This window comes from Phasianus colchicus, chromosome 10, assembly GCF_987193195.1.
Source record: "Phasianus colchicus chromosome 10, bPhaCol1.hap1.1, whole genome shotgun sequence".
Lineage (NCBI taxonomy): Eukaryota > Metazoa > Chordata > Aves > Galliformes > Phasianidae > Phasianus > Phasianus colchicus.
In genome coordinates, this window is record NC_143445.1 from 3,968,325 (window position 1) to 3,982,108 (window position 13,784).

Here is a 13,784-nt window from a genome sequence, read left to right on the forward strand (position 1 = left end):
GAAGGCCGTGGATTAATGCCCAACAGCACCACTGTATGCTGAGCCCCAGTATGCAGGCTGACCTGTGGCTGAAGATTTCCTGGGCACTTCTGCACTGCTCTCTGACCCAGCATTAAGCCAGTGCTGAAGAGCACGTGCTCATCTCACATGTTGTTTAGACTGCAAGCTGAACATTTCTTATGGGTCAGTCATGTCCAGTTAGCAGTAATAAAGTTTATGCTTCTGTGTTGGTCAACCCAGGTATGGAGGCATTTTGCTTTCATGTATGCAAAGGAGATCTGTGCCTTTCCCAGAAAACCAGAGATAATCAGCAGTAATCAAACGAGGCATTTGGTACCAAAACATAAACAGATCTGTGCTGAGATCACATTATGTGCACTACCATTTACCCTTACCTGTAGTGAACTGCAAACATCAATTTCAGAGTTGATTTTTGAAATATTTGAGCCCTCTGCTTTTATGTTGGTGTTGAGTAGTCATGGTTCAGAGTAAAACATCTCCATTACGTGCCATTATGTGTGTGTTTTAGGCTTTGTATCCCAAGGTACTTTAGTATGTTGAGATGGAATTTTTCATGGTGCTACTAGTTCTGTATTTACAGGAGAGCCAGTCCCAAGCCTGTGCAGCATTACCAGCTGCTTCCCAGCACGTTCAGCACAGATTAAGCTTTGCTTTGCTTTCTTCTCAACTCCCTGAAATATAGTCACACAGTTATTTTAATTGCATAATTATTATGCAGTGTAATCTCTGTGATCCTTAGACCTCTCAGTGGCTCTAGTTAAGAACAGTTGTTGTCTGCCTGCTTCCATTTTCATAAACTGAGGCTGCTGTGGATCAGATCAGTCCCACTTTCTCTCCCACCCACAGCTGGTGTTTTTTACACTTTTCTTGTGTATTTTGTAGTCACACCCAGAAGTAGATACGTGGCACTGGGGTGGATATTTTTCAGCTGGATCAGCTCTCTGATTCAGCTCATCTCTGGCAGCAACTCAGAATTATTCTTGGTTAAAGTGACTGTATATCCACGATCATATCTACCTTATTCAGGAGGAACTGTGTGTTACATACACACCTTGTTACTTGAGCTTTAAAACATTAACATTCTAGCTCTGACTGGATCATCTCAGAAGTCCAGTATCCTGTCACTGGCAAAGGCAAATAAGAAAGGACTATGAGACATCAAAACATGTTTTGGGAATTCTCCCTACCTCAGCCTGCAGCTCAGAGTGAACGTCCTTTCTGTGTTTACAATAGCCTTAATGGCTTTTTTCTCCCCGAATTCTCCTATTAGAAGCCCTCTTCAGTGGGTAGTGTCTCTGCATCTACCTTGACTATTACAGGAGGTCAAGGCTTTTCCTAAGATTTAACAGCATACAAACTTAAGGATATTGAGCATTATTCCTGTTCTTTGTGTTGAAAGCATAGTTTGTATTGTAATAGTACTGTGTTCCCTTACTTGAAGAATGGATAATGACCTGGGATAATGACCTGGAATTTTACCAAACTGCCTCAGAAACTCCTAAGGAGTTTTAAGTAGATGTTCTCTAAAGTTTGCAGAATAAAATGACTGCAACTACTATTGTCATTTTAAATAGTATTTAGTTTTGACACTGCTAGATGGATTTTTCTGCAACCTCATCTTGGTTTGCTTTTGGTATGTGCTACTGGTTTAAAAGGAAAAATCAGAACCAGATACATGCTCTCATGCTTCTTGTGCTAGCAACAGTTTAGCTGCCACATTAAACATTAATTAGTTGAAGATGCATTCTTTAATACCAGATAATTTTTTTCTGCAGTCATCACACAGTACTTCTTTTCCCTTGTGTAATTCATGGTCGATGATTTTGCAACTAAGGTGAACTTGCAGTGCAGTGTGCAAAGATGTTTATACCTGAAAATGTCCACTATGGTTAAAGCCAGATGAATTTGTTACTCTCTGGAATGTCAGCCTTTTTTGGAGTATCTGAAATGATATGTGAACTTTTCCAAATAACATTAGCAAAAGAAACTGAAGCATGGTTTTTAATAAATTGATGATTCTCGTATTGGAATAACTGGTTTTGTTTCTGTGCTCCTCTAGTGATTTTCAAATCTCATGCACAACCATCAGAACCATTTGTGCCCATGATTGGTCCACTTTAAACAGACAGAGCCCTTTAGAAATTGTGTAATATGTAAATGGTGAGAGATCAGCAGCTGCACAAAGTCTGTAGCATTGTGGAAAATGGGCTTGGTACGAGGCTGCTGCAGTCTGCCCTTCTCTCCTGAGGGCTGAGGTGAGGAGGTGCCATTCTGAGTGCTGTAGCTGTGCTGCAGCAAGGACACTTGTGCTTGGTGGTTCCTGTCATTTTAATCCATCTGCAAGAATAATTTTTCCAGTACCTATTATGCATATAAGAGTAATGCCACTTGAATCATGCCATTGTAATACTCTTAGGGAACTAAATATTTTTCTCTTTCAGAAGTGGTTATATTTCCAACCACATCTTTCCATACAGTGTCTTAGAGTGCTTGCCCCACATAATGACAGCTCACACTCATTCTTTTGCATAGAAATATGCAAAATTCCAAACAGATGCCTTTGTGTGGAGAGCATGAGTCCCTTTGTTTTATCTTAAGATTTTGTTCCTTTACTCTCTGTGCTTCAGGGAAAAAAAGTTAGATAGATAAGCACTGCATAAGCTGATTTTCTTGTCTTTGCTTATAGAGAGCAAGAATCAGTGATACGTTAAAGTAAGATTTAAAATAATCATTTTGGCTTGTTAGAAAATGCTCTCTAGCAGTTAGCAGAGCATGAACTCTCTTAATTTAAAATAACCATCTTTAGAGGAAAAAGGCTAAATTGCAGCTTTTCGATCTGCAGTTCTGTTTTATTAACCTTACATTAGTTCTTTCTGTGGGTGTATGTTTCTGTCTGCCATTAGGAATGCAATCAGTCATCTGGAAGTCTGATGCACAACCTTAAATTGCACATACTGTGACATGTTAGGTGCTGCCTTCTCCTTGGTAACTCTGTGCAATTACCTCAGTTTTCACAAAATTTGACCCTAAATACTTCCATTATTAAAAAGAAAAGAAAAGAAGAAAAGAAAGAAGAGATGTAGGTTTACTTTAAGAACCTCATACAGAACATTACAAGTCTTTTGTGCTTCAATTTCCCTATATCCTTATTTTCACTGTTCTTTTAAGTTATTCTTACCACTTGTTAAAGGGTGTTTTCTAGCTTTTATCTTCTCTTGAGACTGTTCTTTACACAGATAACTGAAATCATAATTTTACTGTGCTTTCTGTTTCAGTAAGCTTTGAATTTCATTTGATTAACAATTCATTGGCAGAAGACCTTAGCGTAAGCCACATTTTGTGCTTTCATTTTATTTTTTGTACCCTCAATACAAACACACCGTGCACTCATCCCCAAGTCGTATTTTGTCCGTTGTGTTCAGTGTGAGTGAAGCATGTCCATGATCAGATGTATGAAATGGCAAATTATTTACATGTTCCTTATCATTGGTCTGCCTTAGTGTACAGCAGGCTCACATCTTTCACTTGAACATCCCCTTTGGATATAGTATTTACTTTCCATTGGTAGCAGTGCTGCCAAGTTGTTGCTCAATTTAAATTGTGAAATAGCTTTATGAAATGAACTTTCATTAATATTTAGAGAGACTGTGCTAATTTACATGAGCTAGCCAAGTCTCACCAGCAGTTAGTCCCTGTGGTTCCTCCAGCACGTAATGCTTCTGAGTGTTGTAATGTTCTTCCACTGTAGGAATATGAAATTGATTCATAGCTGAAAAGCCTCCAGGAGGTAATAAGATAATGAGTTTCATTTTTTTCATTCACTGCCTCAGACTTTTGCTTTTACTGGCATTTGAACCTGTTATTCCTCTCGGGAATCAAAAGTGTTCTGATGTATCTTTTAGCAGACTTAGAGATGTGAAGGTCAGTGCATCTGTAAAGATTCCATGATTGATTTTAAGTTACTTATTCAGATCTGTTTTGTTGCTTCCTTAACTTTCTTCAAGCTCCTAATTTTTTTACTTACCAGCCTCGTTCAGTTTTGTCTTCCAGCAGTGCTGTGTGGCAGGTTTTGAAGCAATTATCTGTGAGATTCTCTGAAAAGCAGTTATGGAATTTTTAAAATCTCTGTATTGACCCCTTATTCATAATACATCAGCTGTTATTTGCAGAAGATCTTGAGTCTTCATTCAATTCTCATTAGAATGGAAACATTTTAAAATTAAAAGAATGCTGGAAAAAAATTCATTTCTGTAGCATGGTCCCATTATACTGACTGACTCAGATGTGGTGCATCTGTGTGCATGTCTGTGTCTATCTGTAGCCTCGATGTATGGATGTGTGTATGTATCTCTGTGTGCACATAATGCACATATGGCTGCTTTCTTGGGGCAGTGAACTAGAAGGGGTCATATGGTGTTATTGGAGTAATTTCGTTTCCAATCTGGAAATGAAAATGAGAAGCTAAAGAGTTTTTCATGTACTTTCTCATTTGTTGTCCATCATAATGTTGTCAAGGGCCTTTTCCTTGTTGTGTACATTCATTGCATTTGGTGATCTCGAAAGCATTGGTTTCCTGCACCTGGAGAACTTGTACTATAGATGTCACGCTTCCCAGGAATGCTGTATTTATCTTGTTAAGTGTTATTTTCCCTATGGTAGATCAACACTCTCTACTACATCTGAAAGTCACAACTCCTGGCAGCAGAGGGGTACCAGCAGCACAACTCATGCGGTCTGTTTGTGCCTCCTTTCCTAACTGTTTTGCTGAAGTAGGCAACAGGACTTTGGGGTGAATTCTTCTGCTGGATGGAGCTCACTTGCAGCTGCCTCTTTTGCAAAGAGCTCTCTGAGCCTTTCCTCTCCCAGTGCCTTCGCTCCAACATCAGTTCTGTGTGTAGGGGAGGTGACAGGGAAAGGGCCAGGAAATGAGTTGTTGCTATGAGAATTGTCAGTGTAGTTTGTTGCTTATGTCTGGGATACCCTTGAAAATGGGATTGCTGGAATGAGAACAGTAACAAGATCAGTTGATTTGGAAGGGTTGGTTTTAACCTGTGGATTGTCAGCAAGAAGTCTTTGTTCTTAATGGCAGTCTTTGTTTAGCAAAAAAAATTCCTTTTCTGGCAGCGATTCGTTGTTGCACCCATTGCTACACTATTGCCTGCCCGATTTCTTTTTCTCTATTCAACCTCTGTTTGGATTACTGCTGTCTTCTCTTGGTTCAGTTGGTATTTGTCTCTATTTTGGGTGTGACGTGTATCTTTTTCTTATTTTCATCCTAATGTTTTCTGGTTTATAGCTCCTTTCTGTTACATCAAAAGTTAACAGTTTGATTAGGTTCCAACTGTTGTAGCATATGTAGTCTGGCTTCATTATCTCCTGTTGCCTTAAACTGTAATCTCTAAAAAAAAACCCCTACCAGTAAGCATGCCAAATGTGTATGAGAGGTTGAATTATGTAGATCTACAGGTGTTACTTCCATTTTGAAATTGAATTGAAATCCATTAGGAAATGCTTGCCCTCCTCCAGGATTCCAGGATTAGTGAGCACAGTTTGTGTAGCTGTGCACTGGTGCCATGGGGTGAGGTGCCTCTTTGTCACCCCCATCTCCCCAGGCAGCCAGCAGGGCACTGCTTGGTGTCATCATGAGCAGCCTTTAGCAGGAGTTATCTTGCCTCACAGTGCATTCCTGTTCTGGACAGATTAATTATACTGTAGATTTTACTGAATATTGACTAGATATAGATATACATGTAAGTCTGTAGGTTGCTCCCAAAATAATGCCTCTGTTTCCCTCATGGAAACTATAACAGTGAGAACCATACCACCATCTGATGGAGCGAATTCTCAGCTACAAAACACTCTTTTTCAACACAAGCACCACCATCAGCTATGCATTTTTGCCAGCAATGGACAAGGCCCTGCATACTGCACTCACAATAATCTGTACCAGCAGAGTTGACAGTTGTTGCCACTGCTGAAGAGCACTGCCTACCCTTCACTGTGCTACATCCACTGTTGGTCTCCAGAGATGTTCAGCAAGAGTCAGTGAATATCACTGTGTTCTCTTTTTCCACATGGAGGAATTCAGTTGCTTCATCTGCACTTCTGTGTCAGACACTATTTGTCAGACTGCCCCTCTGCTGCCATCTGCAACATGGTAACAAGACATAACAGAATATTGGTGGGAAGGTTCAACCTCTGCTGCCATCCCACCAACACCCACCTCTGGTGTCATGGGCCAACCTCATAAAATAGGAGGCTTTGCTTTCGGAGCAGCCATTGCACAATGAATATATGTTTACACTGTTGAGTTTAAGACTGGCTGTGACTTCGTGTGCTGTGCACATAAAGTAAGGTGGGGCAAATTATACCCAAACATTAGAAATTTTGGCTCAGTTTTTCTGTCAGCCTTCTGCGAGGTTCAGGTGGTACAAGAAGCAGTCTTTGCCTGCTGTCCCTGCTCTAAGCATTACTTCTGATTTTACTGTTCTCTATCTGCTGCTGGTGCTGGAGACTCTGCAGTGCTTCTCGTCTGGTTTGCAGGACTTGAGATCTTTTGTCTCTGTTCTTCTTTGCATCATGGTTCTCAGTTTAGCACAGCAAGTACCATGCTGGTGAGGACAGAGTGGGTGCTTAGTGCTCAGGGCCACAGCTCATCCCTCACTAATTGTAGTTGCATGAAAAGACCAAAGAAAAAAAGAAAAGAAAAAAAGCAGAAGGTCATTGATGTTTGAGGAACTTTTTACAAACAGAAAGTTTGTTTGAAATAACTAGAATCAAAACAGGAAAATCTTCCTCTGAGTCTCCCTCTGCATCCTCTTTTTTAAGGCAGATGGGTTCACTGATGTAATTTATAGCACAGTGCAGAAGCTCTTGCAGTGCTATAGCTGAAGGGGCAGAATGTCATAGCGACAGTCAGGAGCAAAACTGAAGTTGGAAAAGAATCTTTCAGGTGAGCCTTGCTTCTACGGGGAAGGCTTCAGTGACATTGGGTGGTGCACAGTCACTAGCTGAGAACTAGATTCTAACACATCAAAATCACCTGAGATTTCCCAGGCTGAAAAAGAAAGATAGTAAACTTCAGAGTGTTAAGAGCAAAGGTAAAAATATGGAAGTGCTTCAGTGCAAGTCACAACAGCATGAGAGGGGTGCTGCTGCCCGAGAGCTGGCTAATGGAGAATGTGATGGAAGCATGGAGAATGTAAATTGGGCTGGAGGTTTGAGTTCTCTTCTGTAAGAATTAGGTGGCATTGAGTAGAACTAGCTCCTGGCAAATTTAAAACAGAAGTTACTCTTTTTTTTCCTTTTTTTTTTTTTTGTGGTGAATAATTAACTCTTGAGATACACTGCAACCAAATGGTGTAAATGGTAAAGTTTTCAGGTTCACAGACACATTCTTTGCAATAGAAATGAAGCGTGTGGAACAATATTCACAGACAAGGAAACTTCTGAGGTGTAGATTAAGGGTCTGGGAGAATGTCTGGAAGTACCAGTGAGTTGTTACCTGATTGAATAAGACCTGTTGGGCCAGAACCTGTGGGCTGACCCGGCCCGGCCACTGCTTTTTAAGCTGGCAATTACGTGTTGTTCTGATAGTTACACTAATAAAGCTGTTCAAACAAATGTCTTGTTAGTACACCAGCAGGCTGGTCATTAAGCTTTGTCAATATTTGGTTTAGTAAAAAAATGTCACACTTGACTATATTTGGTTTTATGTGCTGGGGAGAATTCTGCAGATGATTGGTACTAAGAGGAACAGATCTACATTCGTGCTGAAATAATAGTGAAGCATTCTGAATAGTTTTGTGCTGATGCTTTGTGTTTTCTCAATAAGATTAATTTGAGCCAAGTCTTCCTATTTCGTTTCCTTTTGAGGAGCATATAGTGCATCTTGAGGTTTCCTCTACTGTGCATGTGTGTGAGTGTGTTGGTAGACAGAACCTCCAAAAACTTAGTTTCCTGGCAATTTGGATGCGTAGGGATTTATGCTGCTTGTTGAATAACTGCTGACAGTCTTATCCTGACTTGGGTTAAGTGTAAATGTAGTGACTTGTGTTAAAGATGGAGCATATTGGCTAATTTTGCAGATGCTGTTCTTGCAAATACATAGAAAGAAATGCATTATAAACCCGAACTCCAAAATACTAGAATCCATTTGTCAGATATGCTCCAAAAGCCTCATCATGCTTCTCCTGGTGAGTGCTATCTTATGTATGGAGCAGTAAGGATTTATTTTCTCCTAATGAAATGAGTAAGACATGATATTATGGTTACATTAAGCATGTACAATTCACTACAGTCCCTGTTTGTGTTATTGAGGAAGTCAGAATAGAAAGCTTTAATAATATTGTGTACCAGTGACATGGAAGGAAGTCATTCATGTATTGCTAAAGACAGACCTCAGCAACCCACACAACCCTTTTGCTTTTTTTACTGTAGTTTTAAAGTCATTTCCAGTTTCTTTGTTTGGTTCTTCCTTGTTGCTTCATTTTTGTGACTTTGGGAGGTTTAAAAATCATGGGTCTCCCCAGCATTGATAGTTCTGTAGTCAGGACTGTAGGGCAAAGTGTAAGGGAGGCAGCTATAGGCTTTGCCATTCATTGCGTGTTTCTGCATTCATTTCAGCTGGTGTATATCTGCACTTAGCTCTTTCCAGTGATGTGATGGCACTTTTATGTTGACTGGCTAAATTCATTTATTGGATGTTTTCGTCAAGCCACTGAAGCACGTTCTTTGTCCCCAGAGATTCATACATGACAAATGACAAACCTCGACACCTGTGTGCTTTCTGTCCTCTCCCCTGCTATTATTCATAGCAATGACCACGTGCTGTGCCTGCTGATCAGTGATGATATCTCCTGACTATATATAGTTCTGAGCACGGTTTGAGACTGACTCTGCTTCGTATACTGGGACTCGGGTGGCTTAATGACTTCCAAACACTATAAAAGCAACTTCTGTGTATTGGTTTTGTTTCCAAAATATTCTTCATTTCATTCTGTCTTCTTGAACTATGTGTTTCTGAATAATTGATACAGTATTTAGACCTTTATAAATGTTGACATGTTCATTATGCAGTGTAAATTCCTTTTTTTAATCCCCAAATGATTTCTGCTCATTAGTTTCCTGGGCATGTATGTTGGTCATTCTGTATGTAATCATAGTCTTTGTTTTTTTAATGCAAGGGTGAAACCGGATAAATACTGCAAGTAGCATTTTCAGGAATTAAAGTAATTGGAATTTGGATCTGTTTTATGTGATTATAATATGGAAAACAGTGCATATAGTTCTTCTCTCTAACAATATTTGTTCTGTCTCCACCCTGAGATGAGAGAAGGTGTATAGATTTCTGCATTTGTATACACATATAATTATGTAAAATAAATTCTCAGTTATGAAATTAGATTCTGAAAAGAATAAATACTTTGCCTTTAATAAAATGTTTTTTTAAGAGTGTCTGATCAGTATTCTTTTTTTCTTGACAGTCTGTGGTGGACGACTGGATTGAATCATATAAGCAAGACAGGGACATAGCACTTCTGGATTTAATCAACTTCTTTATCCAGTGTTCAGGATGTCGAGGTACAGAACGTTGGAAACAAGTTGTATAGAATAAATCTGACAGTCATACAAGTGTGTCTTAGTGAAAATGCTGATTCTGTTGTGGGAGGCACGTGGAGGTATTCCGTGTATGCATGGTTTATACAGAAATATTGTCTACATTCAGGAATAATTTTATTAAAGCTTGTTTGTCGAGGGCATATCCTTTCTTTTTCTCACTTTTCTGTCATCATCCTAAAGTGTACAAATCCTCACAGAGACAGCCTGCTCGTCAGCAAAAGGAAACAAAAGATCTGTTAATCAAGGTAGGAGTATCTTTACTTCCCCTTTCTCTTCCTTCCTAATTTTTTTATTACAAGAATTAGTAGGTGTAACTATACTTCAACTGCCTTTTTTTCTCTTTCTCTAGGAAAATAAGCCTTTTTTCAACTGAAGATGAGGGAGTCGGGCTTGGGTTGCCTTCAAATAGGAAGAAAGAAGCTGTTCTTGGCTTTTTGGTTTTTCGTTTTTTTTTCCCCCTGAAGCACCAATCTTATTTCTTCTTCTGTAATACTGTATCAAGTCAGTAGCCAGTGGATAGTCTTCAATACCCTATTTAATCAGTCTCCATTTATCTAGTATGGGCTGCTCTTTCTAGTATTCTGTTGCTACAATGTGCTTCCTAATGAATTTTTCATGTATTGTCATTTTACAGCTAACTCAACCTTGAAAAGAGTGAAAGACAAAACTCCACTGTCTGTAGCACCCAGAGCCAAACTGTTAATAGTTTAATAATGTTTCATATGATTTGCCTTGAGTATTATTGAAAATAACCTATAATTCCAAAATACTTTTCTTTCATTTTGTAACTGGCATGTAAATATACTATCAGACCATCCAATGATTTAGTCAGAAGTCCATTTTCTTCCTTCTTAAGTATAAGGAGAAGTCCCAGGTACAGGTAAAAGCATCAGAGAGAAAGAAATGTCAGCCAACAGTAGCTTCAGCAAACGTTTTTTAGTAGCTTAACAAAAGAAATTTATTTATGGATGGTAGGAAAGACAGGAGCTATGGAAGGACTGAAGCGTGGGGTTTAGGATACCAGCCTGTGTCTGTGCTCTTCACACAGATTACCTAAAATATTTTCCAGACTTGTTTGGCTGCTTATGTGAAAGTGGTTGAATTCTCTTTGCTTTTTTATTTTTATTTTTACCACTCTCTTTTGAAGGTGTATGTGGAAAAAAGACCAGACTTCTACACCTGCATTCCTTGGCTGCTCTTCCCTAATTCCTACATTTCCTTATTAGAGAAAGCAGCACTTAAAATCTCAGAAGAATCATATTTTTTTAAACATGTTGTTACTGATTGATGCAGGCTAAATGCCCGCTGTCAACCATATGCTATTGGAGCAACTGCTTCCCAGAAAAGCTATCCATTATTGGCTGTGAAGCACAGCACTTCAAGTGGCTCATGTCATTTAATTTTTATGCTGTTGTTGGGTTTTATAGTTTTATTTGTTTGATGGATTTATGGTAAAATTTTATCAGTTTTCAGTATTCTGTTCTGCACTCACAGGGAATCTCTCTGCTGAGTTTACTTTAGTGGCCTTCTGGTTTCAAACAGCAAGGGCAGGAAAAAGGAGGCAAAGATGACTTGCCCTTGGCTTTTTAGTGTGGTGGTGGAGGGATTTGTTTCTGTGATGGAGTTCTTGCAGTGGGTACAGTCACAGCCGTTAAGAAGGTTAAAACCCTGGCAAACAGCTCTGCTTGTCGCCATTCCCAGCTCTGCCTTTTCCCACTCTTGTGCTGTAAGCATGCTTGCCCCCTACAAAAAGTAAAGCTTTACCACAAGATGGTGGATTTCCTTGATAGGCTGCTTAGGGTAAGCCACCCTTAAAGCAGATGAGATCCAGAAATTTGGCCATTTTCTGTGTTTGTGTGAGGAAGACCAAAGTTTCCTTTTCATTGGAAGAATACGTGCTCTGTTATATCATAGACCCATAGAATGGCCTGGGTTGAAAAGGCCCACAATGCTCATCTGGTTCCAACCCCTGCTATGTGCAGGGTCACCAACCAGCAGACCAGGCTGCCCAGAGCCACATCCAGCCTGGCCTTGAATGCCTGCAGGGATGGGGCATCCACAGCCTCCTTGGGCAACCTGTTCAGTGCCTCACCACCCTCTGGGTGAAAAATGTCCTCCCAAATATGACATTTTAATTTCTAATCTAAAATACAAATCTGATCTAAATGCTAACCACTAACAGATCTAACTTTGTGAGTATTAACTTGAAGGAAGGAGAGCAACAAACAACTTGGGAGGAGGCTCCCAAAGGAGCTTTGAAAGTTTAGCAAATAGAAATATATGTAAAATACACTTAGCTTGACATTTATTTCAAAAGCTTTAACTAGAGACTGTTTAGATACCAAATGTAATAGCTTTATTTAGCAACAGTATTGAACCTGACATAAATATTTATAATTAGAGAAATAGTGATTTTTACACATTTATTCCATTCTATTGGGCAGCACATACGCTTGAATGAGTTTTGGCATCCTTCAGTTTTGCTTAGAGATTGTCCTGAAATGAGAAGTGACCTCTTGTAAATAGGAATAAGCAGGCACATTATGTAAATTATTTAGAAATAGAAGATGTTATGTATTGTGCAGGCTAACATGTGAGATATGTGTAACTCCCAATAAATATTAACCAAATGTTCAAGTGTCCGCTTATCCTTTATCAGCACTTTGCAGTATTTAATCAGTTACTTTCTGTATGTGTTCTGGTTTGTGCAGTAATGACAATTAAAACATGAGAGAATTATTTTCAGGATGACTTCCGTAATCTTTCCTGTATTTTAAAGGTGATTATGAATGAAATGATTGTCCTGTTAACCTAACAAAAGCATCTCTGTCCAATAATTGGATTTTCAAAGGGGCTAAAATAATTCCTTACACCATTTTTCCACTAGTTTTCCCACTCAACATTTATGTTTATTGCCTTTGCTGATTTTGATTACAAAAACATGAAAGCAGTTCAAGTTTTCCTTTATCTTACTCTCCTTAAGAATTCTAGTAAAAATTCCTTGCCTTTGACACTTTGTTGACGTGGTGTTCTTTGTGATGTTCTGTGCTGTTTCTGTGAAAGAAGAATGGCTGACAAGAACTGGCAAATTGATAAATGGATTTTCTTGTTTCCTCCCACTTTAAGATGCTTTTCATTTTCTAGAGGGAAGATCTTATGTTAGATAGTGGCTTTGAAAGATGAAAAAGTTAGTGTTCAGTTTTTAAAAAGCTTTTGCTTTTGGAAAAACCATAAATAAATTCTGTTTCCAGTCCTTGGAAGAAGATTTGTCTGTTTGGTAATACTTGTTTTCTACAGTATTTGCAGTCCATGACACAGGTGTTGTATTTGCATTCTTCCAGCTCTGCCAGAAACTAAATGCAGCAGTTTGCATTCTTAAGTAACAGGGAGCTTATAGAATTTAGGATGTTGTGGTGTTAAACTGGTTACTCAAGGAGCTTCCACTGGGCAGGAGGGGATAAGTACATCCGTGCAACTGAGTTTGCCAGTGCAGATTTGGTAGTTTGGTTGTGGCAGTGAGGATACAGCTGTCCTCCGCGATGGAGTTGCAGCTCAGCGTCAGTCTGCTGTGTTTGTTTCAGAGCTCTTTTCAATTGCTTTCTGATCTGAAGGAACTTTTTTTTCTTTTGCGCTAGCTGCAAGCAAGCTGAAATGTCTCATCAGCAGGATGTGTGCCCAGGTCCCTGAAGGATCTGTGTCAGTGTGATGCTGCTTCTGGGCTAATTAGCTCTGCCTCTCAGACTGAGTAATTAGCTCAGGTAGCATGCTCTGCTGCTATGACAACCGGGCTGTTTCCATTTCTGGAGCTCCATGGATTTAGAGCTGATTTGCTTATCTGCATTGCTGTCTGCTTTTGCCTTCTGTTATTGATACAAAACAAACAGAAAACCCCATAAGCACTCTGACCTTTCTGGATTTTAAAGGCTGAGAGCCATAGTTGTGGAATAAATGTATCTTTTTTCCTAACCAGAAGCAATTAGTGGCTGAAACCGCCTCTTAAGCTGTGAAGGACAAACTGACCTATCAGGTTCATGTAAAAAAAGAAGCTTTCTTATGAAGGAAAAAAGGTCACTCACATGTTGAAGGGGAGAACCTCTTGACTACTTTTAAGTACATAGCGAAATCACTGCCATTCGTTCTCT

The 13,784-nt window shown here is 39.3% G+C and overlaps 1 protein-coding gene across 3 annotated transcripts in view; it reads left to right on the top strand.

Moving 5' to 3' along the window:
• The window catches only part of STAG1 (STAG1 cohesin complex component), a 164,764-nt gene that overhangs the window by 53,762 nt on the left and 97,218 nt on the right, over positions 1-13,784 (top strand). For all 3 annotated transcript variants that reach the window (XM_090147033.1, XM_090147031.1, XM_090147032.1), the window contains exon 5: positions 9,507-9,603. In XM_090147033.1, the coding sequence (XP_090003159.1) occupies positions 9,507-9,603 (97 nt within the window). The remainder of the gene's footprint in view (positions 1-9,506; positions 9,604-13,784) is intronic.